The sequence below is a fragment of the Syngnathus leptorhynchus genome, chromosome 16 (assembly GCF_054491065.1).
Source record: "Syngnathus leptorhynchus isolate UIUO chromosome 16, UIUO_Slep, whole genome shotgun sequence".
Taxonomy (NCBI): domain Eukaryota; kingdom Metazoa; phylum Chordata; class Actinopteri; order Syngnathiformes; family Syngnathidae; genus Syngnathus; species Syngnathus leptorhynchus.
Genome location: NC_141210.1, coordinates 1,203,532 through 1,228,245, shown reverse-complemented (window position 1 = coordinate 1,228,245; position 24,714 = coordinate 1,203,532). Strand labels below are relative to the sequence as shown.

At 45.4% G+C, this 24,714-nt stretch overlaps 3 protein-coding genes across 6 annotated transcripts; 2 read left to right on the top strand and 1 right to left on the bottom strand.

The window, feature by feature from the left end:
• Positions 1-504: 504 nt before the first annotated feature.
• prr12b (proline rich 12b) lies at positions 505-14,867 on the top strand. Of its 2 annotated transcripts, XM_085934775.1 has the most exons (17): positions 505-609; positions 2,450-2,601; positions 2,813-2,974; positions 3,157-7,448; positions 7,522-7,728; positions 8,478-8,564; positions 9,191-9,520; positions 9,647-9,950; positions 10,644-11,260; positions 11,328-11,444; positions 11,629-11,762; positions 11,967-12,595; positions 12,673-12,792; positions 12,856-12,953; positions 13,025-13,156; positions 13,413-13,508; positions 13,960-14,867. In XM_085934775.1, exons 1-17 carry the CDS (start codon positions 527-529, stop codon positions 14,089-14,091), a joined length of 7,692 nt encoding a protein of 2,563 aa, XP_085790901.1. In that variant the 5' UTR covers positions 505-526; the 3' UTR covers positions 14,092-14,867. The 2 variants fall into 2 exon arrangements, with proteins under 2 accessions (XP_085790901.1, XP_085790900.1); XM_085934774.1 differs by having other exon boundaries at positions 9,191-9,950.
• A 449-nt stretch (positions 14,868-15,316) lies between these two features.
• tspan4b (tetraspanin 4b) lies at positions 15,317-23,271 on the top strand. 2 transcript variants are annotated; one of them, XM_085934442.1, is made up of 9 exons: positions 15,317-15,522; positions 16,151-16,220; positions 16,296-16,487; positions 16,564-16,638; positions 16,749-16,844; positions 16,910-17,038; positions 17,427-17,510; positions 17,616-17,686; positions 21,270-23,271. In XM_085934442.1, the coding sequence occupies exons 2-8, from the start codon at positions 16,152-16,154 to the stop codon at positions 17,682-17,684; spliced, it is 714 nt and encodes a 237-aa protein (XP_085790568.1). In that variant the 5' UTR covers positions 15,317-15,522; position 16,151; the 3' UTR covers positions 17,685-17,686; positions 21,270-23,271. The 2 variants fall into 2 exon arrangements, with proteins under 2 accessions (XP_085790568.1, XP_085790569.1); XM_085934443.1 differs by lacking the exon at positions 21,270-23,271 and adding an exon at positions 18,149-18,167.
• Positions 18,870-23,889, bottom strand: bcl2l12 (BCL2 like 12). Of its 2 annotated transcripts, XM_085934440.1 has the most exons (8): positions 22,894-23,889; positions 21,227-21,392; positions 20,938-21,148; positions 20,609-20,876; positions 20,380-20,508; positions 19,778-19,854; positions 19,421-19,708; positions 18,870-19,283 (listed from the first exon to the last, which is right to left on the bottom strand). In XM_085934440.1, exons 1-8 carry the CDS (start codon positions 23,027-23,029, stop codon positions 19,242-19,244), a joined length of 1,317 nt encoding a protein of 438 aa, XP_085790566.1. In that variant the 5' UTR covers positions 23,030-23,889; the 3' UTR covers positions 18,870-19,241. The 2 variants fall into 2 exon arrangements, with proteins under 2 accessions (XP_085790566.1, XP_085790567.1); XM_085934441.1 differs by lacking the exon at positions 22,894-23,889 and having other exon boundaries at positions 21,227-22,844.
• Between the last annotated feature and the right edge of the window lie 825 nt (positions 23,890-24,714).

Genomic DNA, 24,714 nt, shown 5'->3' with positions numbered 1-24,714 from the left:
CCCCCACGATACTACCGAGAGCGCTGCCGTGCCGTGCCGTGCCGTGCGTAACAAATTCATGTGCGTGAGAGAGAACTGGAGGAGGAAGGGGACGGAAGAGAAGAATCGTCTTAAAAATGGCGTCTTTCTTGTCAAGAAAAGGGGCCAAAATAGCTTTGCTGTGGTGGCCTTGCGTATTGGAGCTGCTGAGGAACGTGGAGCTGAGCGCGGGAGACAATAGACAGTGAAATATAAGGGGAGGAGGTACTCCTGGCTGCTGTGACCCCCTCCTCCTCCTCCTCCTCCACTCGCTCCTTCTCCTCCTCCTCCCTCCATTCCTCCCAGTCTCCAGGCTCGTCAAGCAGAGAAATAAACAGAAGCGAGCGCAAAGAGAAGGAAGAGAGGACATTCCTCCCCTCCCCTGTCTCTCTCTTTCTCTCTCTCTCTCTCTCTCTCTTTCTCTCCCCCCCCCCCCCCAACCCCACTCGTACAATCTGCTGCCCATCTTCATCCAGGCAGCCTCCTTTTTTTTTTTTCTTTCTTTTTCATGGAGAGGAATTATCCCGCAGCCGGCTTCGGAGATCTCGGCTCTGGGACGGGATGGAGTTACGACAGATCGGCCAAAGCAAGGTAAGCGAGGTGATTTGGGGGGCGTGTGTGTGTGTACCCCTGCATTCAGCCAGGCGGGCTCAATGCACGGCGCTCGCCACTCAGGTACAGTCAGGCGTATTGTCATCAAACTGGGGTAGGGGGTGGGGGCGTCTCGAAAATGCCATGGAAGGTTAATAGTGACAGTACGGGGAATCGGGCGGGGGTGTAAAAAAAAGGGGGGGCTTCATTTATTTCAACGGAGACATGTGGAAGAATGACACATGACATCTGGCTCCGTACGCGGGGGCTGCATTGTTATCCATCACCTACCTCTGCAGCTTTGTCTGCCTTAAGACAACACACGCGTGACAGGACAGGACAGGAGACACTTGAAGCTCCGAAGGGGGGGGGCACGCTTCACTGCTGCTCTCTCGTCTGGACAACTATTTGCACATATTCAACAGACAAGTGCAAACGGCTCAGGAATACATTTCCTCAGCAAAATTGATTGGCGGAGAGAGCGAGAGAGAGAGAGAGAGAGAGAGAGAGCATTGTTTTGAAATGACAAAACGCCTCCAGTGTTGTAATGCTAAATGTGACGTTTCCCCGATTAGTAAACAATGCTTTGCAATCACGTCACGTGACTGACGAACGTGCCCTCGTTCTGTCGCCGGATTAAGCGTCAGCTAATTAGATGCAATGCCTTCCGCAAGTTGCGTTTCGTCGCCCGCCTGGCCGCCCTCCCGGCCGGCAAGTTGTCCTCGGTGGCTGATCGTGCACACATGTTGGTGAGCGTGTGCCGCCAATGCAGCACGCTGACAGCCTCCGCCCGCGCGCCCGCCCGCCCGCGCGCGCATTCTTCCGAGACCGGAGCCCCGGTTAGCGATCGGGCTAAAGATCTAGCAAACAGTCGTTTTACGTTGACACCATTCAGCACTGAACTACAGTTGCACCCAGCCCAACTTACTTCTCCCGCCAATAAATGATTCATTGAGTCGATTTTCTTTCCACGCCAATGCAGCCAGTGTGCTGGAATGAAGCACGCGCGCGCGCGCGCACGCGCGCGGGCGGGCGGCCTGGAAGCCTCACTAAATTCAGTCGAGCTGCTGTTAGCTTCGCTGCTTCACGTTAGCGGTCGCCTTGACAACCTCCAACCATGACCAACCATCGCTCCTCCGTCAGATTCTTTGGCGAGCTGTCTGTGGAAAAATGCTGCGTGCATGAGCATTCCATATTTATGCATGTCTGTGATGCAGGACAAACTGGCAAGCAAGAAATGGCTTACAGAATGAGATGGAACTTCCCTGCCATTGTTGCAAAAAAAAAAAGATTCTATTTTGGTTAAGAGATATCAGCATCCAGCACACTAAATGAATAACAAGGAACATAATATAGTCAAAAACAAAAATGGTATCACTGCATGCATTCTGAGAAATGCATAGCTATTTTTTTCATCATTTTTAAAAAATCATTTCTGCAATTGCCACAATCGATGACTCATCAAGTGTGACATTATAACTATGTATAGTAATGTATTTTTACCTACCCATGCCAGTGATTCATACTGATAGACTAATCAAATACTCCTGCACAGTACATGATAAAACTAAAGGACTTTTTTGTGATGTCTTTGTTTGGTGTTGTGCCATAGGCTGCTTTTTGTAATGTCAAATATGCTCCCTGACTCGATATTTGGCGAAACATCGGTTTAGTTATTCTAGATTTAGCGTTAGTGGCATGATTAGCTGCCCAAATGAGGACAAGTAGTTAAAAAAAATGAATGAATAAAAAAATGATACAGTGTCAACATTGCACAGGTACGGTTGAGTTGAATTATTATGACATTATTGTATTTTCTAAAAGAACTTGTCGTTTTCAGCCTCATGTACGGGAGTGGCGGCTCATCACACCCCGACTCGGAGCTGCTCCACCGGCAAGCCTATGGTACCCCGCACCCCCTCCAGAGTTATGCAACCAATCACCACCCGGGAGGCTCCAGACAGGGTGGGGCCTGGGGTGGGCGCACATTGGGTAAGCATCACTTTCAAAAAAGTTTGGACAATAAGGATCCATCCAACCGATCAATACACTTTTGGAAAGACAGTGGCATGTGGTGATTCCATTTTAGGATTTTTTTTTCCCTCCCTCTTTGGTTCAGGTTTTGTGAAATTCATCATGTATTTTCATTTCTGCCTTAAAATGTGAACTGTTTGCTGAAATTGAGATTGCGCTTTGTTGCCAGGCCTTTCAGGTCTGTTTGATGCCAGTCTCCACCACTCGGGCCCCTCGGGTCCCGATCCATCCGTCATGAATCTGATTTCAGCTTTAGATTCCCGTGGTCCACAGCCCCCACCCTCTGCTTCTTCCCTTCTCACGCAATTTCGCACTCCCTCTTGGCAGACTGGTAAGTGTCAGCATGTTAGGGGAATCCTAGTGAAATACTGCAGGATTGTAAATAATCCTTTCCATCTTGGAAAATTGCCAATGGGTCGTTCCCCCATTTGAACTTTCCCCAATGTATTGAATCTTGACGTGCGACTGGTAAGAAGTGACCATATCCAATGAATGTCCATTTGTGTCCTTTAGCAATGCACACAGCGGCCCCGACAGAGCTCTTTATTTCAGGAGCTCTTCCGGGTTCCGGCTCCTTCCCCTCCTCTTCAGCCCTTTCGGCATACCAACATCCTGGCTCTTTTTCCGGACGCTCCTTCACTCCTTCATTATCCCTCCAGGACACCCCCACCTTTAGTCCAAGTTCCAACGGTTTGTTGTCCCCTCACGACCCCCTGCTGCACATTAAAACCTCCTCCCAGTCCAGCTTGGGATTTGATCGCCTGCTGTCTTCCCAGAGTAGCGCCTACCGGAGCTCTCAGGAGCTAGCGCCAATGGCGCAAAACCACGTCCCGCCCAACTCCTCCAGTTGCCACCTGCCCCCTCCCCAGTTTAACCTACTGTCATCCCAACTTCACAACCAGTCCTCTCAGCTCTATAATCCCTCCATGTTTTCTTCTACTCCAGCCCTGATACCCACAACCCCTCCACAGCCACTTCCTCCTCACGAGAGGGCGATTCCCCGTCAAGATACCGTCATAAAACATTACCAACGTTCCTCCCCAGCTCATTCCACTCCACTCCCACTCCAGCAATATCTCAGTTGCGGCGGGTCAATGGGCTTTCAGCAAATGCCGAGCCAACACCGTCACGCCGGTATGTCCTGTAGTTCCTTAGAGGAGCACAGTCCACCATCAGATCCCAAACCCTCATTACAGTCCGAGTCACAAGCGTATCAACCCAATATTCAAACACCCTACACCTCTTCTTCCTCCAGCTTGGCCTCCTCCTTATCTGGGTCGAAAGAAAACAAGAGCTCCACAAGTGGCAGCTCCTCATCAAATTCCACGTCATCTTCATCGCGAACCTCACAGACCCCGCCGACGGCTTCGTCCGGCACCTCTTCGTCATCTTCAAACCCCAAGACAAGCACCGGCACCTTGTCCGCTCCCTCTCGTCAGCAGCCCCCACCTCAACCGGTACCGGTGCCGCCTCCTTTGCCGGCGGTGTCATCGGCCCAGTCAGCTCCCAAAGCCCGCCTCTCGGCTTACGGTTCTCCACCGGGGTCTAAATCGAGCACGAGTCTACCGGGCCAGACCCCTCCCCAGCAACAAGCCCAATCGTACTCTCCTAACCAGCCAGCGTCGACTCACATGTCTCAGTCTTGCGCTAGCTTTGGTTCTCCGAATCCGAGAGACATCGGAGGGAACGGAGGGAAGGCTTACGCTGATTTAGGCTCAGGCGGACGCTCATTCTCAGCGGAAATTGTCTTTGGGGACTCAAGCTTTAGTTCAGCTTCTCACAGAAGAGCAGCAGAAAGTCCTTCTTTAGGGTATGGAAATGCTGCGGGATCAACTGGAAGTGGGGCATCTGGAGTTTCCTCACTCGATAGCGGACTTGGATCTGCAGGTTCCGGGAGCGGGGTCGCCAGCGCCGCCAGCGGAGGCGGCAATTCGTACCACTTGAACGAGTCCAGTCCCGCACCTTCTATCAGTTCTACTGTGCCCCACCCCGGGTTGCACTCTCCTGCTTCTGCACGACCCGCACAATCCCCTGGAAGTTCAGGAGCCAGCAAATACCTACCCTCCATGCTCTCACCTACATTCATGGCATCGTCCCATCACATGAACGAAACACACCAACAGCCCTACCACTCAACACCGCCCAAACCAAAAACACAGACCGACATGCTTGGAGGCGAGCGCTCCCAAGAGGAGGAAGATGACGATTTCCTCATCCAGCAATTACTCCACACACAAAGTTCAACTTCTTCTCATTCCGCACAGCATCATCAACCGTCTTTGCACAGATCCCAACTCCCATTATCTGAAGACACAGAAGCTAAGGGAGTGACTTATGACATGAACAAGATCTCAGAGGAACGTTACCACCTCCACAGTGTCATTCGTACAAATAGCGCTGGCACTCCGGATCCCGAAACATCTATTAGCGAAGTCACAAGTGGGTTGAGTAGTCAATTGGAAATATCACAGAAGAAGCAGCAGCAGCAGACCAAGTCTGACTTACCGATATCGAAATCCACTTCTGAAGGGGTCACAGACTCTCTTTCCCATACTAACCGCTCGCATCAATCGGAACACGACTCCCTGGGTTCTGTTGGTCACTACGCAAGAGGGGACCCCTTCACGCAGCACCCACATTCCCACCATATCTCCCACCTGTCACCCCATTCTCAAAGCCAACCCCCCCATCAGTCTCACTCGCATCCTCACATGGAGTTAAAAAAGGCTTCGGATGGGACAGATACTTCCTATTTGTGCAATACCACAGATGTGCGACAAAATCAGGCTTCGCACCAGATGATGAACTCGCCGCCGGATTGTCCTCAGCAAAGTCAGATGCTGCATTCTGTCATGTCGCGGACTAAAATGGACCCCCAGCAAGCACAGCAGCAACATCCCTTGAGCCAGCAAGATATGATGGGATCATCTCGAGGAGCGGGGCTGGCAGGGGTGGATTCCCATACGCAGAATCAGTCCTCACAGTTGCAACTCCAGCTACAGAATCAGAGCTATAGCCTGGGAACACCCAGAGAGCAAAGCCGTATCAACCAGAACACCACGCTAGATATGTTGGACCAGCGTCTTTCGCAGTCCAGGAGCAGAGATGGCGGAGGCTCTCTGTCTCACGGCATCAGGATTGGTGCAGAAGGAGACCTTGTGGCTGGGGAAAGACATAGGCAACAACACAGTCTGTCATCCCACCACCATCCTCAACCAACAGAGCTTCACGGCTTCCTGTCAGAACCGGACATGGGTTTACCCGGCACCTCTCATTTCCACCATGTCAACCAATCTCACAGCCACGCACACCATCAACACCAAGCGCACAGTCACCATCAACTTTCTCATTTAGCTCATCCGCAGGCACATCGGATGGCAGCAAACGTAGGAACCCCCCAACAACTCCAACAGTCCCAACCGAGAGAGACGGAAAACCATCTGTCCCACACCCAGATGGAGCCACTTAAGCAACATCAGTATGACACCGTCAGCCCCGGTGGAAAAACAAGACTGAATCCAAATCAGGAGCAGTTTACGTCTTTAACGTCAATCTGCTTTTCAGACTCTCTCTTAAATGACGAAGACAGGACTTTCTTCCCAGGAATGGATGACATGTTTTGCTCAGCAAACTATAAGTCCAGTTGTGCTGGAAATTCAGTGACTGGACAGACTTCTCAAGAGGATCTTCCCCAAGCTCGTGGGCAAGAGGGCATGGATGTCCTAAAAACAGGAGACGGGGGACAACGTTACGGTCTGGTCGCTCATCACGGAGATCAAGGCTACGGACAATATTGTCACGCTCTCTCCGGATCTGGAAATACAAATCTGAATTTAGACCTTGACTCGATGAAGACCCACGATCTGCCCTCAACTGTCAATACCGATCAACTCGGCCTGATACAGACACAGACCCCCGCTATGGGATTGAATCCAACCGCTCAAGACAAAATGACCGCATCTGTGGAAGTCGGCGGAGGTTCCGGCAATCCTGGGATGACCTCGGCCATTTTTTGTTCATCCCGACCGAAAAAAATGCTAAAAACCAGCTCCTTTCATTTGCTGAAACAGCGGCGTGAACCCCAGACTCTCGCAAAGAAAAATTACGCGCAAGAGTATGAATTTGAAGACGATGAAGATAAAGCCGACGGTCCGGCCGATATACGACTAAACAGTCGACGCCTTCCCGATCTCCTCCCTGACTTGGTTTCTAGTTGTCGAAAGTCTAGCGGTACGCCCGGAGTCGGCGGGCTCAGTCCACTGATGGCCGACATGGACTTCTGCCACCCGTCCACTTATCCTTCCCTCGCGCATTCTCAAGCACTCCTCCCCCAGGACGGCCCAAAGAAAAGAGGGAGGAAACCCACCAAACCCAAACGTGAAGGCCCTCCTCGCCCTAGAGGAAGACCACGAATACGCCCTCTTCCGGAGCCTTCTTACTGCCGAGGCCTGATGGGATCGGCGGCCGGAGAAAGTCGACGGGGTCGCGGGAGGGGGAGAGGTCGAGGTAGGAGGGAGGAAGGACACGTGGAAATTCATCAAGATATGAATAAAGCACGCAACCTCCCGTATCAGCATCAACAGCAGCAGCAGCAGCAGCAGCAGCACTTCAGCCACGCGCAGCATCTCCAACAGCATCCGCACGAACATCAGCTGGACCACCAGCATATATCGCAACATCTTTTGCATCATCACGTGCCCCCCTCCCACCACCCCATACATCACCAACAACAGCAACACAATTACCAACAACATGTGCAGCAACCGGCCCAACAGCTGCAACAAGATCCAGGCAGCCCTGTCAAGGTAGAGTGAAAATCGGTCAAATAAGACCAAAATGTCTGACTTGAAGTTCTTCAAGTGCTGCTGTGTCTTTCAGGTGGCTCTCCTGGCTTCTGCCATGCCCCCATCAGAATCTTTGCTGAGGACCGATTCACTGTCCAGCACCGATCCAGCTCTGTCTGACGGATCCATGGGGTCAGCGCCATCGCTGGGCCCCAGTCCTGGACCCAGCGCCAATATCGACAACAGCAGAAATGAGATCAATCCCACGCGGGACAAGATGCATCATGAGAATTCTGGAGAGGTATCTACATCAAAGTCTGAAAAGATCCCGTGAATGACGCCAATACGGCTTTTACTATGCACATTTGAATGGACTGGCTCTGTGCAATGTGTGACCAAAGCTGAGAGTTTCTCATCTCCTCTGTCAAATTATTCACAACAGCTTGAGGGCGAATCAAGCGGCTTTTTCACAGAGGAGTGGCAAAATGACAAAAAAAAAAAAGTGGCTAAGCAGTGATTCTAAGACCTGAGAATCAGAAATGTTTGATGCATGAATTTTTCTATATGTTCTCATTTCATTCACTATGTAGTAAATGATAGGCCCTTTTTTATGCTATAAAATAGCTAGCGGCCACGTTATGTCATTTAATTTGAGAAATCAAATAGTCTGATTAAAAAATGTCACGCTATTCTGGTCTAGGGATATAATGTGGCATTGCCATTTCAATCGGGATTTATCTCTTTTACGGTTTGAACATGAAATGTGTGATGTATATTTTAGCTGCAAGAAAGCACCTTCTGTCCAACTCCTTTACAGTTACGTGATTGTATTTGGAGATATGTTCTCATTGTGGCGACTTGGTAACCATGGTTATACTGCTGATTTGGGTTTTTTGTAGGTGCTGCTTTGGAGGGTTGGCATTCCCCCCCCCCCCCCCAAATCTGTAGTCCTGCAATTTTAGAACGATAGAGCACAACCTTAACATCTAGTGATTTGAGTTGATCCACATCTTTTGCAAAGAATGACATTTTTGGTTCTTATTTTTTCAGATTCCAACACAGACTACGTGGAAGAAAGAAATTGAAGATCCGTTGAACCCCGAAGCCTGGGGCGCTATGCAGAAACTCTCCAATTCTGTAAGTTGCCTTTATGTGTGGAGCGTGTTTTCACGATGACTTGACATTGGAAAAGGAAGAAGACAAATGTGCGGTTTTCTGATCATCGGATTTGGGGGGGAAAGGAAGCTTTGAGCTGACTGACAGCCAGTTCTCTCTGACTGACAAAAGAGAGGAGAGAGATCACTGTTACCAGGGCAGCCGTTGCCATAGTTACTGTATTTTTTTTTTTGTTCTTCAAGTGCACGATCCATGCTGCCACCTGCTGTCTCTCAAGCCTTACTACCAATAATCTTCATTTACATTTGAATGATGAAATTGGGACAGCTTAAAATATGTTGATGGAAATCTATGAAACAGTGGCAATGACGAGGATCTACGTGTTCAGTCACTATCGAGAACTATTTTGTTTTGTTTTCTTCAAAGATTTTTTTCTGAATGGAATAAACATATTTTTTTTTCTTGTTAGCACCTTAAAGTCCGTTGTTTGAGGCTGAATATAAGACTTTGACTGGTAGGTGCAGTCTTGGAGAAGATTAAAAAGAAAAAGAAAAGTACCGAGGTGGCGTTGCGCATAAAAGCATTGTTAATCATTTCTTCTCATAAAAGATCCACTATTTCTGTTCTATTCATTTTTTTTTTTTCAGGTTGACGAGAAAGCATTTGACTTTAAACCTGGCTTTATGTCATCTTTTTTGGACTTCTTGAAGACGGGCAAAAAACAGCCAGGCCTCCAACTGGTAGATGACAGGTGTGAAGAGGAGAGCATGGACACGTGTTCCTCTCTGAAAGGTGGGATCAGACCCATAACTCCCACACCGCCACTATCGCCGCAGCAGCCCTTCGGCGAGGAGAGGGGAGGCCAGGGGGTGGACTTAGCTCTCAGTAGTTGCCCCAGTCCTTGTAAACCTCTGGATGAGGAACTGAAAGAGAACCTGGAGGCCCTGCCGTCGTTCTCCTCTGACGAAGAAGACTCGGTCAGTAAAAACCAAGACTTGCAGAAAAGCATCTCGTCCGCCATCTCCGCCCTTTATGACACTCCTCACTCTCTGGCCTCTGCTATGGTGAAAGTACCTTCGACTATCTCTCCCCCAACCCCGCAGGAGCCCGCCGCGCTCAGCCCCTTGCCTCCCGCCATTCCTCCCCTGGTCACCGCTATGGCTAACGGTGAAGCGGGAATGCTCACGTACAATCAACTTCACGCTCCAGAGGAGAACCATTTCGTCTCCTCACAGTCCAACAGAGAAGAGGAAGAGGAGAGCCAAAGTGAGGCGACAGAAGAACACAGGGAGGAGGAAGAAGGGGGAGGAGGGAAAAGGACCACCGAGGAAGCTCTGGAAGAGCTGAAGGTGAACAAAGAGGACAGAGCATCTGAAAGACAGAGGTCAGAGGCTTCCAAAGTTGAAGGTAATACCGTCATCTTTTTTTTTCTCATCAATCTAATTTGGTTCTCTTTGTTCAAAAATGACATGGTCATCCGCTCTCAAAGCATTTAGGCTTAGCAGGTGGCGGAACATTCACGACGGGTTTGAAATGCTTTGCCAAAAACTTTCATCACTGATGAGGACAACCCTCAGAAGCAGACCATTAAGATCATCTGCCAAGTCACTTGCTACTGTCCATGTGTCCACGCTGTTGGGACTTGCAAATTGGGTTCACTTATTTACAGAAGGACAGCATGACAATAGCAAGTCATTTTTACTGACACCTTAAAAAGCTTTGTGACATTCGATTATATTTTTATATTAATATATATATACATTTTAAATGTATTTTTTATATGAATATTTATTATCCCCCTCGCAACTCCACAACCCAATTTTTATTTCCCCCTCCCTTTTTTTAATGGAAAATTAATTATTTATCAATATTTTTGAAGGCTGTTTTGGTTTTCAGCAGCACAAAAGTATTTCTTTTCTTCCAATGAATTTCAATGAGCATCAATGATATGCGGATTTACTCCTCAAATAATTGATATGAAAATGTATAGTCCAGCCCAACAAAGTAAAACCCAGCAGATCATTCGGTGGCGTGCCTTTCATTCCGCATCGCCGAGCTGAAGGTGAAGCTGATCCCCCCCCCCCCTTTCCTGTGTTCCAGATTCCTCATCAGGCCCGTCGCTGGCTCCAGCATCAGCCTCTGTTTCTCCTTCGCCACCCACCTACTCTTCACCCTCGCCGCTCCCTCCCGCACGTCTGTCTGTCTCCGCCGCCAAGTCGCCGGCGCCGATCCAGCAGGATGAAGAGGTGGATCCCTCTTCTCCTCCCTGTAAACAGCAGCAGCAGCAGCAGCAGGTTTCCTACCAAGCAGCTCCAACTGCGGGCACCTCGCCACCCCCCTCCACCTCCCCTCCCGCCTTCCCATCTCCGCCTCTTTCCAACCTTCCTCAGAGCCACTCCATCGCCCCTCCGTCCACCACACCTCCCCCATCCTGCTCTGACCAGGACCAGGAACCCGAAGCTGGCCAGGCTTCTCCCTCCTCTTCTTCTTCTTCGTCTTCTTCACCATCCGTTTCTTCATCGCCGCCTCCGTCCCCACCCACCCCGGAAGAAGCCCCGGCATCCCAGCGACTCACCGCCCTGCACCTGGCCAAGAAACAGGCCGACGCCGCCATCGCGGGGGAAAGCCAGGCGGAAGACAGCGAGAGCGGAGGCGAGGGAATCTTCCGAGAACGGGATGAGTTTGTTATCCGGACCGAGGACATCGGGACGCTCAAGGTGAGTTCCTCCTCAGCTCACGGGAAGGATTAATAAGCGGCCATAAATAGCACCCGTGGTTTGTCAGATGGCTTTGCAGACGGGTCGGGAGCCGCCGCCAATCTGGAGAGTGCAGAAAGCCTTGCTCCAAAAATTCAGCCCGGAGATCAAGGATGGTCAAAGGCAGTTCTGCGCAACCAGTAACGTGAGTTTTCCCCTACACGAAATGCTGCGCCCAAAAGACACTTGAAGGAAAAATAAAATCCAATGAGCACATGCTCATGTGATACTTACTGACTTATGTCTTGAAAATCTTTTCAAGGTGAGAAAGGTAATGGCACCAGTTAAGCCCTCAAGTTTGTTTTTCTTCTAAATGTCTCTTCCCACAGTATCTGGGTTATTTTGGCGACGCTAAAATGCGATACCAGCGTTTGTATGTGAAGTTCTTGGAGAACGTCAACAAGAAAGACTATGTCCGAGTATGTTCCAGAAAGCCATGGCACAGAACTGGTCTGACTTTGAGGTAAGTCAGATGCTCAGTTGTTTTATTTCTAATCTAGATTGTAGAAAACTATCAAAGTGGAGAATCTGCTATCTGGTTTTTTTAGCTTTAGTTTTCAGTTTAGTGGTAAACTTATGAAGATGCTCCAAGATTGTGAGCCCCACCGTAGAAGACAATGCTACAAATGGTCTCGGTCGGTCCAGCTTGTTCTTTTCTTCCAAACAGGCGGCAAACGCTCCCAAAACAACTCTCCACCCCACCGCGAGTGGAGAGAGACGACAGAGACAAGGAGAGACCCAAAGACAAGGAGCTGAAGGACAAGAAAGAGCGGGAGAAGGAGCAAAAGGAACGAGAGCGCAAGGAAAAGTTGGAGCAGAGAGAAAGGCACAGAAAGGAAGAAAAGGAGACTGAGCAAAGTGAAGACAACAAAGAACAAGACAAATGGGAGAGTCAGCAGAGAGGAGAAAAGGACAAGGAGACGACAGAACCCGAGCGGGAACACAAAGACAGAGAAAAGTGGAACAGGGAACTCAGAGAGAGGGAGGAACTAGACAGGAAGCGACAAGAGGAAAAGGACAAACAGGGGAAGGATCGCCTTCAAGCCAAAGAGAGAGTCGCCGAAAAGGACTTGGCCAGAGGCATAGCAACCAGGGAGGTGCTGGAGGTCAGGAGAGGTCAAGTTCAGTGCGTCAAGGAGGAAAACAGAGGAGTTGACAAGAAGATGGTGCGCCATTCCAGAGGCAAGAGCACACTGGACAAGACGGAGGCTCCTCCCAAGAAGAGGAAGAAGTGGATGAAGGAGTTGTTGTCCTCCTCCTCCGAATCCGATTCCTCACTCCCCAGTGAAGACGAAGGTGGGTATCAGCGGGCGGGCGGGAAAACATCACAATGTTTGCTCAGTGTGCTCAGCGAGAGTTCTTTGTCTTTTCAGGGCCTCTGCGCCTTGGACTAAATAGCCGGGCCATGAGAGAGATGTTTCGGAGCTACGTGGAGATGTTGGTCAGCACGGCGCTGGATCCGGACATGATCCAAGCCCTGGAGGACACGGACGGTGAGAACTGACATACTACTACAATTTTTCACCCGGGTTTCTAAAATATGTTTTGTTTCTTAGATGAGTTATACTTGCCACCCATGAGGAAGATTGACAGTCTGCTGAATGAGCAGAAAAAAAGATTGTTGAGGAGAGTCACCATGAGTGCTCAGCACCAGGTAAGTCCGAAACAGCAGGAGGTGCTTCAAATACAAGTTACATTTCTTTCCTGCTTTCTTTGTCTCACTAGGAAGCTCTTCATCTATTTCCAAAAATGACAGCAGACCCGCTGGAATCTGGAAGTGTCAAAGTTCGACTCGGTGGCGAGGGCTACAACCGCAAAACTCTCAACCGTTGCAAGAGGAGCATTCCTAAGCAACAAGTAAGTGCTGCCGCTTCTTCTGCTGCTGCTGCTGCTGTTGCCATGACAACATCATCTTATACGTTCAGGGAAGGATTCTTGGATTTTTTATTTTTTTTTGTGTACAATGAGGAGAAAGAGAGACTTCTTGTGTTAAATGATGTCAATTTGTTTACTCACATTGTATTCCAAACACTCTTAGACCATTTTTCTGTTACTTTATGCACGACCAATATCAAGTGGCAAATTTTTTTTTTTTTTTTTAATTCCTTTTCAGGATTTGAAGCTCTCCATGGAAACATGCCGTATCTACAGTCTGTATCATTCCCTTCACCACTACAAGTATCACACCTTTCTCCATTGCAAGAAGGAGGTAAGACTGCACTTTTGCCCTCAAATACGAAGAGCTCGTCTTTTTAGCCCCATCTCGTAAAATTCCACTTGCCCTTTTTCACCAGTTTAAACTGAAACCTTCTTACCATACAAACAGAGTCACCCCAAAAACTCTGCGTACAAATCAATTGTTATTTTCTCAAGAAGGAGAAAAATGTCTGAACGTGCTTTGGTTCGGGATGTGCCTATCAAGGCAAAAACAAAAGCCAACATGCTAAGAATATGTCATTATCTACTGAATATTGTGGCCACGTGCTGAAAAGACCACTGTGCCAGAAAGAAGCCATTACTCCAAAACAAACACATTACACTTTGCAAATGCACAAAGTCCTTTTGAAAAACGTGTCCTGTGGGCTGCAAAACAAAAATTCTAACCATTAGATAGACGGACGGATAGCAAATCATACGCTGAAAGTCCGTTTTGTGCCCAGACGGACAGCATCGAGCAGGCCGCAGACGACCCGGGCCAGGAGGAGGTGGTGCAGCAGTGCATGGCCAACCAGAGCTGGCTTGAGAGGCTTTTTAATTCCTTCATGGACTTGCTCAGCCTCAGTGGCAAATAAGCACATCTGTCCAGAACTCTGGACAACTCTCACTACACTGTTGATATATTTGAAGAAGGTTTAACTCCAAGATGATTATTTCAAGATAAAAAAAAATGACCAGGTAAGATTTTTTTTGAAGAGATTGCGAAGAACGTTTGGTGAGAATTTAGTCAGCCAGTACGCCGCATGGAAATGAATGAAGGCCAAACAAAAGATAAAAACACAGTCGTTGCTATTGATAACCATGCTTTGTATCATTTATACAATGACATTTTTCAAAAAAAAGAAAGAAAAGATCAGCTGTAAATAATTTGGGGGATATGTTTTAAATGGGTATAGAAAAAAAAAAAAAAAGGCCCACCTGTAGTGCTTTCTTCTTTCTCTCAGACCTACACAGATAAAACAAAGTGACTATGGAATAGTCTCCCTGTTTCTACCTGCCTCTGTCTGAAAGCGGTTGAGATTCAGGGGTAATGTATTTCAAATAACTTCTATTCTTTTTTTTTTGGTGTGTGTTTGTTCTTCAAAAGACAACCACAAAGAGGTTTTATTCCAGTAAAAAGAAAGAAAAAAAAATCAACTTTCTTAAAAGGAAGTGTGAGCTGAAATGATCCAAACGCCTAAATGTCCGTTGTTAATGTGCGTCCTTTTTATCTGTTGGTTGTTGATTGATATTTGCCATCATTTGACCTCTCGGAAGGTGATTCTTGCAGAGCATATTGTTATGATGTGTAAATAGTGTACAGCTTCTTCATTCTCCGCTTCCAACTTCTTCTGTACATGAAATTCCTGTATTTGACAAACGTAAATAAAACACTTCGAATGACAGGTAATAATGCTTCATTATGTGTGTTCAGCCGATCTTTTGTGCCTTTTTTTTTTTTTTTAGACACGACCACTTTAAGCTTTATTTTAGTATTTATTGTCAGCGGGATTAAGATACGATATGATGATTGACACCCATTGAAATGCATTGGAGAAAAAATAATAATAATAATTAAAAAACAAAAACAAATCAACACTTTGTACATTTTGTAAATAAACGATGATGAATACATTCAGTGCAGTTGCATTCATAGTGGCCGCATTCGAAAGAGCCAAACAATGTTTTCAGAACAAAGAGAAAATGTGGAGGGGGGTAGATGGAAAGAATGGGGAGGGGAGGAGCACAGAGAAGGACGGACCAAACTCAGACATCTGGAAACTTTTGGAACTAGAGTAAAGCTTCCCAGATGGAAAAATACCTCAAGTCCAAAGGTTGGGAATCAGGAATGAAGACAAACTAATTGGGGGAGAGAGAGAAGAGCAAAGAAAGATTCTTGAAACCTTTGGCTGCTGCTGCTGCTGCTGCTGCTGCTGCTGCTGCTGCTTCAAGACAAAGAAAGCAAGAAAGAGGAAAAGCAAGGGATTTGAAAGTAGGAATACAAAACGCAAGCTAACATCCTCAAGGTAAAGTCCCGCACACCGATCGACATTTTCAAAACAGCATGTGCACAGATTCGTCCAAATGAGATCTCTAGTTATCAAAGTAGAATTATTTACTCAACCCAAAAACAGAATTGTGCTGCCTACCTTTGAAAAGACATGTATTGTAAGAAAAGAAAAAAGTGTGACTTCTGAATCTTTAAGAATCTTGAGAGACCATTTTTTTGTCCTCTTTGACTTTTTGTCTTCTTTTTCTCCTTTTCTTTCCTCTTCTCCTTTTCCTTCTCTGTCTTCTTCTGAAACCGAACTCATCTGATCCAACAAACCCATTTGAAAATGCGACTTTGCCATGATTGCGAGAGCACAAATGAAAATGTCATGGTTGTTGCCCTTAGCTGTTGAGCAATCCCAGTTACAAATGCCTTCGGTAGTATAATTAGGTCTATTGAGAAGGGAAGGGAGCTTCCTTCCTTCCTTCCTTCCTCCCTTCCTGTCAGCAATTTGACTTCCTGTATGAGGTCACTTGTCACATTCACAAACAAACGGAAGCATGCACAAAAAAGCTATGGGTATCTTCATCCCGACGCAAGGTCAAAGGTCTCTAGGTCAACTTGTGCCGATCATTTTGTTGACTCCTGCTTTCCTTCTGCAGGATGTCAGCATCTCGCAAATGTTTGTGCTGCGTCAAATATGTGATGTTTGGCTTTAACCTCATCTTCTGGGTGAGTAGCGTGTCTCCAAAAAAAGTCAGGTTTCAATGCAGTCGACCTGGACCTTTGTATATGTCTTTTAACCAGCTGGGAGGATGTGGATTGTTTGGCGTAGGAGTGTGGCTGTCCTTCACCCAGTCGGAGTTTTCATCTCTTCCGCTCTCCTTTCCGTCGCTCTCGGCAGCCAACCTGCTGCTGGTGGCCGGCGGGATCACCATGGTAACGGGCTTTCTCGGCTGTCTGGGGGCCCTGAAGGAGCAACGCTGCTTGTTGTTCATGGTCAGTGGAAGCACGCCGAAGATGTCGCTGTGTTGATGTGACAGAGGAGTTTGAAGCTCTCCTCCCTCCTGTGCAGTTCTTTGTTATCCTGTTGCTCCTGGTCCTGACAGAAATCGCTCTAGCACTGGTCGTACACATCTTTCGAGATAAGGTGAGCTCACGGCTGGCAATTTGCAGTCAGAAATGGAATGGAAAAAAAAAAATCTTTTTAAAAGTCATTACAGTCAGATCATATCTTGATTTTTCCTTTTTTATATTCAGCTGGATTCCAAAGCACAGGGGGAATTAAAGGAGGGGATGAAAAGTTATGAATCGGATCCAGGGCTGAAAAAATCTTGGGATAATGTCCAAAAAATGGTAAGCGGAGGCTTTTGGAGCATTTGAAACTCAAGTCATGTTTTTGAGGTGTCTCCTTCTTCCAGTTCAAATGCTGTGGCGTGACGAACCAAACCGACTGGTATGAAGTACTCAATGGAACGCTGCCGTCGTCCTGCTGCTCCGTCGGGATCGACCAATGCACTGACGGATGGAAAGGGCTCATTTACACAGAGGTACATTCCAAACAACAAGCCTGATCTTCTCAAATGAGATCCAAATCTCCTCCAGATGTTTGAATGTGGGCTGTTGCACATACACAGCACCAAGGGAGGTCCAATGCGCATGTCAATAGGAGCACGACCAGTTTGTCAGGCTCCGTCCTTTACATACCATTCTTGCCGTATACTCCAGAAAAAATGATCACAACGTGCTCTTCATTGTGTCATTGTGTGGACTCGGGGTTGCCAAAGCAACCATTCTATTCCATCTCAGACCAAATGAACTATTGTGTAATATCCATGATACTTGAGACGACCTCTGAAATGAGCCCCAGTCTTCGTTCCACTCAGAAAATGCAGGCAATGTGTGTATGAGGATTTGACATTTTTGTCTTTTTTACAGCCTTGTTATAAAAAGGCCAGGGACTGGCTCCTGGAAAACATTCCATCAGTTTTGGTGTTTGGCGTGTGCGTTGGTGTTGTGCAGGTAGTTTCAATGACTTTATTCTAGCTTGCTATCTTGATTGAATATGCTTTGAAGCACAAGATGATGATTTTTTCTTTTTTTTACTGTACTTTCTTGTCTGTTCAGATCTTGGCCCTGGTGTTCTCCATGCTGATGTACTGCCAAATCATGTGTGCTGAGAAGTATTTGGACTGAGTGTGAGTGAGCTGCATTTCCTCTTTGTTACTCTCATAAATCAATGCGTTTAATCTGATCAATACCATTTTTTTTTTGTCCATCTGCTTTGGACAAAGTCAATTATAATGATTGAGAGCTCTTTTACTACAAAGCCATTAGAAGATGACTAAGAGAGATCTTGCTCATCTTGCCCTCATTAGGATCACGGGTGAGCTCGGGCGCACCTATCGATGTTCTTAGAATGTGGGTGAAAAAATAAAAATACATGTAAGCACAGGGGAGAATGTGCACATTGTAAATAGCCAAGAGCCAAGTCTGGACCTTTTCACTGAGGCAGTTATGCAATAACTGAGCAATTTGCATATATATATATATATATATATATATTTGTGATATGAATTTATTTCTGCACTATGTTCCCAGGCTGCTTATGGGAGTGTGATTTGATGAATGGTTTTGTTCTGCTTTTTGATTTGTTATAGTGCCTCATGTTGTCTGACGTCTCCTTTTGTTTTGTGAGTCATTCATAATTGACGGCACTAAATGAACTCAAGTGGAAGTGAGTTGAAATGCATCGAAAAGCATTATACATGCTTCCTTCCAGTCAATATTTTATTTCCAAAATCTTCTTTTTCAGACCAAGATCTTGTTTGCATACAATCAATAATGTTTTGGTATTGTATCACATTCCCTTTGTCCACTCTCAGTTTTTGTACAGTGCAAAAACAGCCATTTTATAATAAAGCTCTTTGAGCAAGCAAATATTTTGGCGCTCGTGTAAACTTCCCTCTTTTGCAATATTGTAAACATAAATATAAATTATTAATTAAAAACAGCACTCAGTATTTTTTGAAAAAACAAGTTTCCATTTGTCATGGACAAAAAGAAATTGGTGTATTTAGAACATTTTACCTTGAAACATTCAAAGCAACAATGGAATAATAAAATCTTAAAATCCTAGAAAGAAGACACACATACAAATAGAATAACTTATTACACATATCTTTAACATTTTCACTATTATTTCTAACCAAAAGGGGGGAAAAAAGATATTAAAAAAAAGTTGCTGCACAGTCAGGCATGGTTTCGAAGTCCAGTATCCATTGTGTAATACAAAAAATACAAATACACTTGTGTTTGTACAGATGGTAAACTGAACTTTTAGTTAATTAGCATTTTTAAATAGCCACACGCTTGATGGAGGTAGTATTAATTAATTAATTAGACTCTTAACAAAGGTGGCCAGACGACGCAGTTGGAAAAAGTTTGTGTGCGTCATACGGCAAAAACCTCCCCAACAATTGATGGCACAAAAAAAAAAGTTTGCTACATTAGTCCCTGAAACTTCTTGACTCGACGCCATGACTCCCAGATGGTCTTTTGATTTTAAACTGTGACTCACATATGTAATTCCTCATTCCTCAACCTTTTTCAGTCTCATTGGAACTTGACGAACGATGACGATAATCCGAGTTGACGAGTGAACTTTCACAGCAATAGTTTTGATCAAATAAAACACCTCAAGATGACCTCAAGATGGCACAGTTGATGTCATTAAAAAAAAAAAAAGGTTCTTCAGTCGTATTCCACAGAATCCTGCATATCGACCACATTCTCCTGTGGATGAAACAAAATATAAATGTTAGGATTAAAATGATGTCAACACTGTAAAGTACACATTTGGATTTGACACCTCTGATCGTGAATAAAAATGGAAATCAGCCATTGAAAAAAAAGTGTTAAGAAGCACTCACCCATCCTCCTTGACTCTTTAACCACGGGGCAAAGGTCTCCATGTAGCATTCGGCGTAGCCTTGCATGCGATGCACGCCCGTCGCCGTCACAATCCGCCTCGACACCTCCATGGTGACGGCCATGCGGCGTAACGTCGGGCTGGATGTCGGGCTGGACGTCGGGCTGGACATGGGCTGGAGGAAGTCCAGGTGGGATTCTTGCGTGCTGCTGACAGTGTCGAGTAGCCTGACGAAGGACGCGTACGACAGGCGAGACAAAGAGGCGCGTAGAAATGGGTCTGTCTGGATCTGGATATAGCAGAAAGATGGATCGGAAATGACCACGAGATGAGAAGAAACAGAAACACACCACCTTACCTTATTGTTGATGGAATCGGCTTCGGCCGACAGCACTTCAACAAGCTGCTGCACCACTAGCTCTTTGTCATCCGCAACTTTAAAATGAAAAAAAATAAAAAAGGAAGGAAACGGTTTAGAACATGTACAAAGCAAATCTAAAATGATCCATACGTGGGTACGCAGCAATGTTTCCTTTTCATTCGTTTTATTTTGAATATTACATTATTCCAAGTTATTTCTGTGACTACTGTGTGTGTGTTTTTTTTAATTCCTCTGTTCATAAAAAATCCAACATTTTAGATCTAAAATGTATATAATTTTAGATCTAAAATGTTAAATATCAGACATTTTCTACGTCTCCAATTGACTTCATGCAGCGTCATGGTTTTGACTTACGGTAAAAATGATGGTTGTAAAAAAAAAAACGTTGCGATAATTACAAAGCCAATTACGCAATTGCTCCGCCTTGGCCAAACGGTTGGGTGGAAAAGTCTATTCGACGTTCCTGACAGAGGCAAGGTCAGCCAGTACGCGGTTTGATGTGGATCCAACCTGGCCGACAGGTTTTTGACTTTGCGCTTGATTGTTATTTCCTTGTATGTAGTATATGAGCCAATTACCCGATGGAGCCTGTGCGGCGGGTGGGGGGCTCACTCTGCCTTTACTGCTGGGCCTTTTTATGCTGGCAGACTTTTGGGCAATCTTTTCCAGCTTCTCCGCAACTTCATAGTAGAAAGCAGGAGGGTGATCTATGCGCCCGAGAAAGAAACAACAACACAATCGTGACCTTCTGGAACTTTGTGGTGAATAGGTTGCGGTACATTTACTTTTGGAAGTGAGAAAACTTACTTGGGGAAACAACAATTGGTATGAGCTCAGCTGTTTTGTCAAACACCAACGTGGAAGGCCTCTGCGGTGGAGCTCCGGGTTTCTTTTTGTCCTTCTCATTCTCCTCCCTCTCCTTTTCTCTCTCTTTCTCCTTTGCCTTATCCTTCTCTGTCTTAATCTTGAAAATCTTGGAAAGGCTTTTTTTAATCTTCTTTCTGTTCAGTCTTTTGCTCTGTTTCTTTTCGCCGTCGTCATCTTCGGACGTAGAGGAGGGAGACAAAACGTCTTCCTGCGGGGAAACGGTTTCTCTGTGTTTAAAGACCTTTTTTTTTTTGGGTCCACTTGCTTACCTCCGATAGCTCCCTAATGCTCGGTGCTTTGGGCTTGATGTCCTTTTCTAAAGAACCTTTCCCATCTTTGGAAAATGAGCGCACAGTGTTACGGCGGGGCAGCTGCTTGAGGAAACCCTTAAAGCCCGTCTTCTTCTCATCTCCTGAGCTTTGCTCTTCGGCTTGAGAATCCCATCCATCTTTGACCTTTGGTTCTGGCTTGACGCTAGCACTGTGAGTTACGTAATAGTTGATTAGCAGACGATGTGTAGCAGATGTTTCTGACACGCCATGATGATGATGAAATTACCTGTACTTGTTTTTATCCTTATAAGCCCCTCCAACTCTGCCAGGTCGCTCTACAAGTGGGAGGGACAGCGCTCGATGGAGGAAAGCTTGAAGCACAAGACGGCTCTCAGCTTTAATCTCAAGCAAAGAGATGGAGGTGACGGAGGAAGAGCGACCCATAGACATCACTATAGGTAAAAGAGAAAAGTGGATGAGGAAATGTCTTGAATTTTGGGGTTTTCATGAATATTTGGGTGGCAAAAGAACACCTGAAGAAAATGTCAAACTTGAAATATTTTCAGTTTTTGTTCAACTAATGCTGTCATTTTAAATGAAGTGAACATGTTCATTTTGTTATATTTCCTGACTAAGAGAAACTCCAAAAGCTACAGTAACTCCACACAGCCATAGCGTGGATCAAAGACTTTTTAAATACCTTCTTTTTTTTTTTTTTTACAAGCAGTTTCAAGGATGTGTAATATAGTTACATATGAAAGGAACATGGAAACTGATAACTAATAACGAGTTTTAGCGTGAGGGACCCGGCCGGGACCCAGGCCTGTATTAGTGCGCTTTGTTTGGAACAAACAATTGGTCAATTTGGTCTGATTGATCTACCGGTCTTCTCTTTGACAGAACCAACTCGCAAAATTGTTAGGTGTGTGGATCGGGACATAGAAACTTGTGTGGAGTGTTGATCACAATTTGGAGTCAGATCAATAGCTAAAAATCCGTATCCTAACAGGTTAATTAGCATTTCAATTTATTGAATGGCCGCTTCAGGGTGAATTTAATCACGAGTTAATTTTCCACATGATGTCACTTTGTGTATTTGTTTATTTGGTGGTGTGCATTGTGAAACAATGGCCTAGCCCAATAGACTCTTGGGGATTCCCACCATACAGCGAGCACCCTTCCTTCCTTCCCTTCCCTTCCCTTCAATTCATTTTGCTTTGATCAGTTTGTTTTGACAGATTATTTGTGTTATTAACTTGTCTTTTTCTTGCCTCCAGCAGTGTGGACAACAACTTTGCTGCATTCATAATGCAGTAGTTGTAAAAGTTCTGCAAGCTCATTTTGTTCTGGAGTGACCACGTGACTCCTTACATTAATACCGTCACACTCCAAAGTGTATTTTTGTGATCATTTTTTAAAGTAACACTCTTTGAGTCGCAATTGTATGTGAAAATGCCGTATATTGATACGATTCTGAAAATAAACAAAGCGAAAAGAAACTATTGTGACGTTGGGAAACTGTGACGTCACGGTGGCGCATTTGCAATGGAGCTGATACTACACAGATTTCTTGTACACTTTTCACAAAACTCTCGTTTTGTCGGCATACCACTTCGTCTCACTACTTGAGACAGCTCATTGACTTTTAAAAAAAATGTAAAAAACGAAAATGGAAGGTTTAAGGTGCCGGTTTCGTTTGACCTCGGTCTCGCGTGAGACATTCCCGGAGGGGATTGATCAGACGCCCCAAAGTAAAACACAATCGAATTGAAAAAGAAAAGTGCAGTGATTAAAATAAAAAATAAAAAATCATTTACCTTTCATTTAAAATGAAAGTATTACACCGAGCCGCACACGAAGCCAACAAGCGACAAACTTGAAAAGAGACTTTCCAAAACATCTCCATAATTGTTGAGCACAATCAACATAAATGATACATTTGAGTTTAATTACCTTCTTGAGTCAATGTCCTCGCCTCTGATCGCGCTCGAGATTTGCGCCGTCCCGTCTCGACTATGCAGTTTGTACAGTTGTGATCGTTACGCAGAAACGCAAGTAGGCGGGCCCTGGCTGGATTCAAGCCTTCCATAATTTGCCACAAATATTTTGGATGTTGTTGTCACTGCGTGCCGCTAGATGTCAACCTTGGACGTTTTTTGTGTGTATGCATTGACAATGTATATATTGACAATTTTTTATTTTTTTTTAAAAAGCCTCTATTATGATGATTTGACAGCCTGTTTTTTTTGTCTGTCTCAAAGCAAAAAATATATTCCAATGAAACATCAACTATTGTAGTGAGAAGAAATACTTTAATGCCGTTCTTGAAATAAAAACAGACCAAGCAAGAAAAATATAGTGCAGTATCATTTGATCAAAACTGTATTAGAGTTGAATCTATAATAGGCTTCCTGTATTTTTGCATTGTTCATTTTTTTTCCACATGTGCAGCAGAAGTGACACATTCACCTTGGGAAAGGAACATGGTCTTGCCTTCACCTTCCTCAGTTGGCTACCTGCTTTAACAAATCATACAATGAAATTGATGACCCTATCCAATCCATAAAATCAAGAGTATAACGTGAATTTGGCCATATACCAAAAGTGTACTTAGTTTCTTAAAATGTCAAATCATCATCATCAACGATGGAGCGATGAATTTTCGGCCGTTATTACTTGGTACAACTCCCCCCAAACCAGTCCAGCGTCCGTGCGGAATCAAGACGCTGGTACAAGGATTGGGAGTAGCCACACCAAGAAATCATCCAATTGGTATGCTAGCACCATAAAAGTAGAGGTCAAATATAGTTTAGAAAACAAGTACTTCTACATATGCAGCAGAAGGTCTGAACCACTTGCACAACTGCAGGACAACCCAAATTTTCAAATGTGTAAGTTACCAACGGCCTTCTTACCTCCCTCCGGGCACCACGTGAGAAGTCTTCATTCAGTGCAGCCTTCTACCCTCTGTCCTCTTCCCAAAGCCTTTTCTATCCTCCTGTAAGCCCCCCTTCACTGGGTCTTAATCATAGAAAGGACCAATAGTGAGCCAGCGAGCCAGCGAGGCAACAGGGTGAGGCACTTCCTGTGTGACAGGAAGCTAACAACAAACACCCAGAGACCATGGAAGGGGGTTGGTTGCTTGGTGGAGCTAATGAGAGATGGAGATAAAAAGATGCAGATGTTTGATGGCTCCGAATAGAGCTCAAGAGGCCAGGAAAAGGTCAACGCGGATATTCAACACTGACATTGCTCAAGTCTTGTTGAACGACATTTTGGGACATCAACACATTTGGCTCGAAACACCACCGCAATCAATTGGAAATTTCTTCCCAGCTTAGTCAGTCCTCTGTTGGGACATTTTCACTTGAGATTGGTCTGCAGCACATAAGATCTAGTTGGCCATGCCGGTTGTCACACTGAGATGGAGTTGGCCATGCCAGTTGTTTTCCTTAAAACAACTATTTGGTTGCTTGCCATTAAATGAAAGATTTGACTGAATGTGAGCCTGAAACACTTTTTCTAGCTAATATTGTTAGCGGTTACATTAACAATAAACACAATGGGAATCAATTCCGTTTACTTTTTCGATAGAATCTCTTCATTTAGTTCGATTTCCTTTACTGGTGTTCATTTTCACATTGAGTCGTTTGGGTGCGGATTATTCAAAACATGCCATAAATATTTGCCATTGTTAGGTTATTGCTTTTCATCTCAAGGAAATGGCCTCTAAAATTTGGAAATATAGTGGTAATGCAGAGAAGCAATTTAGTC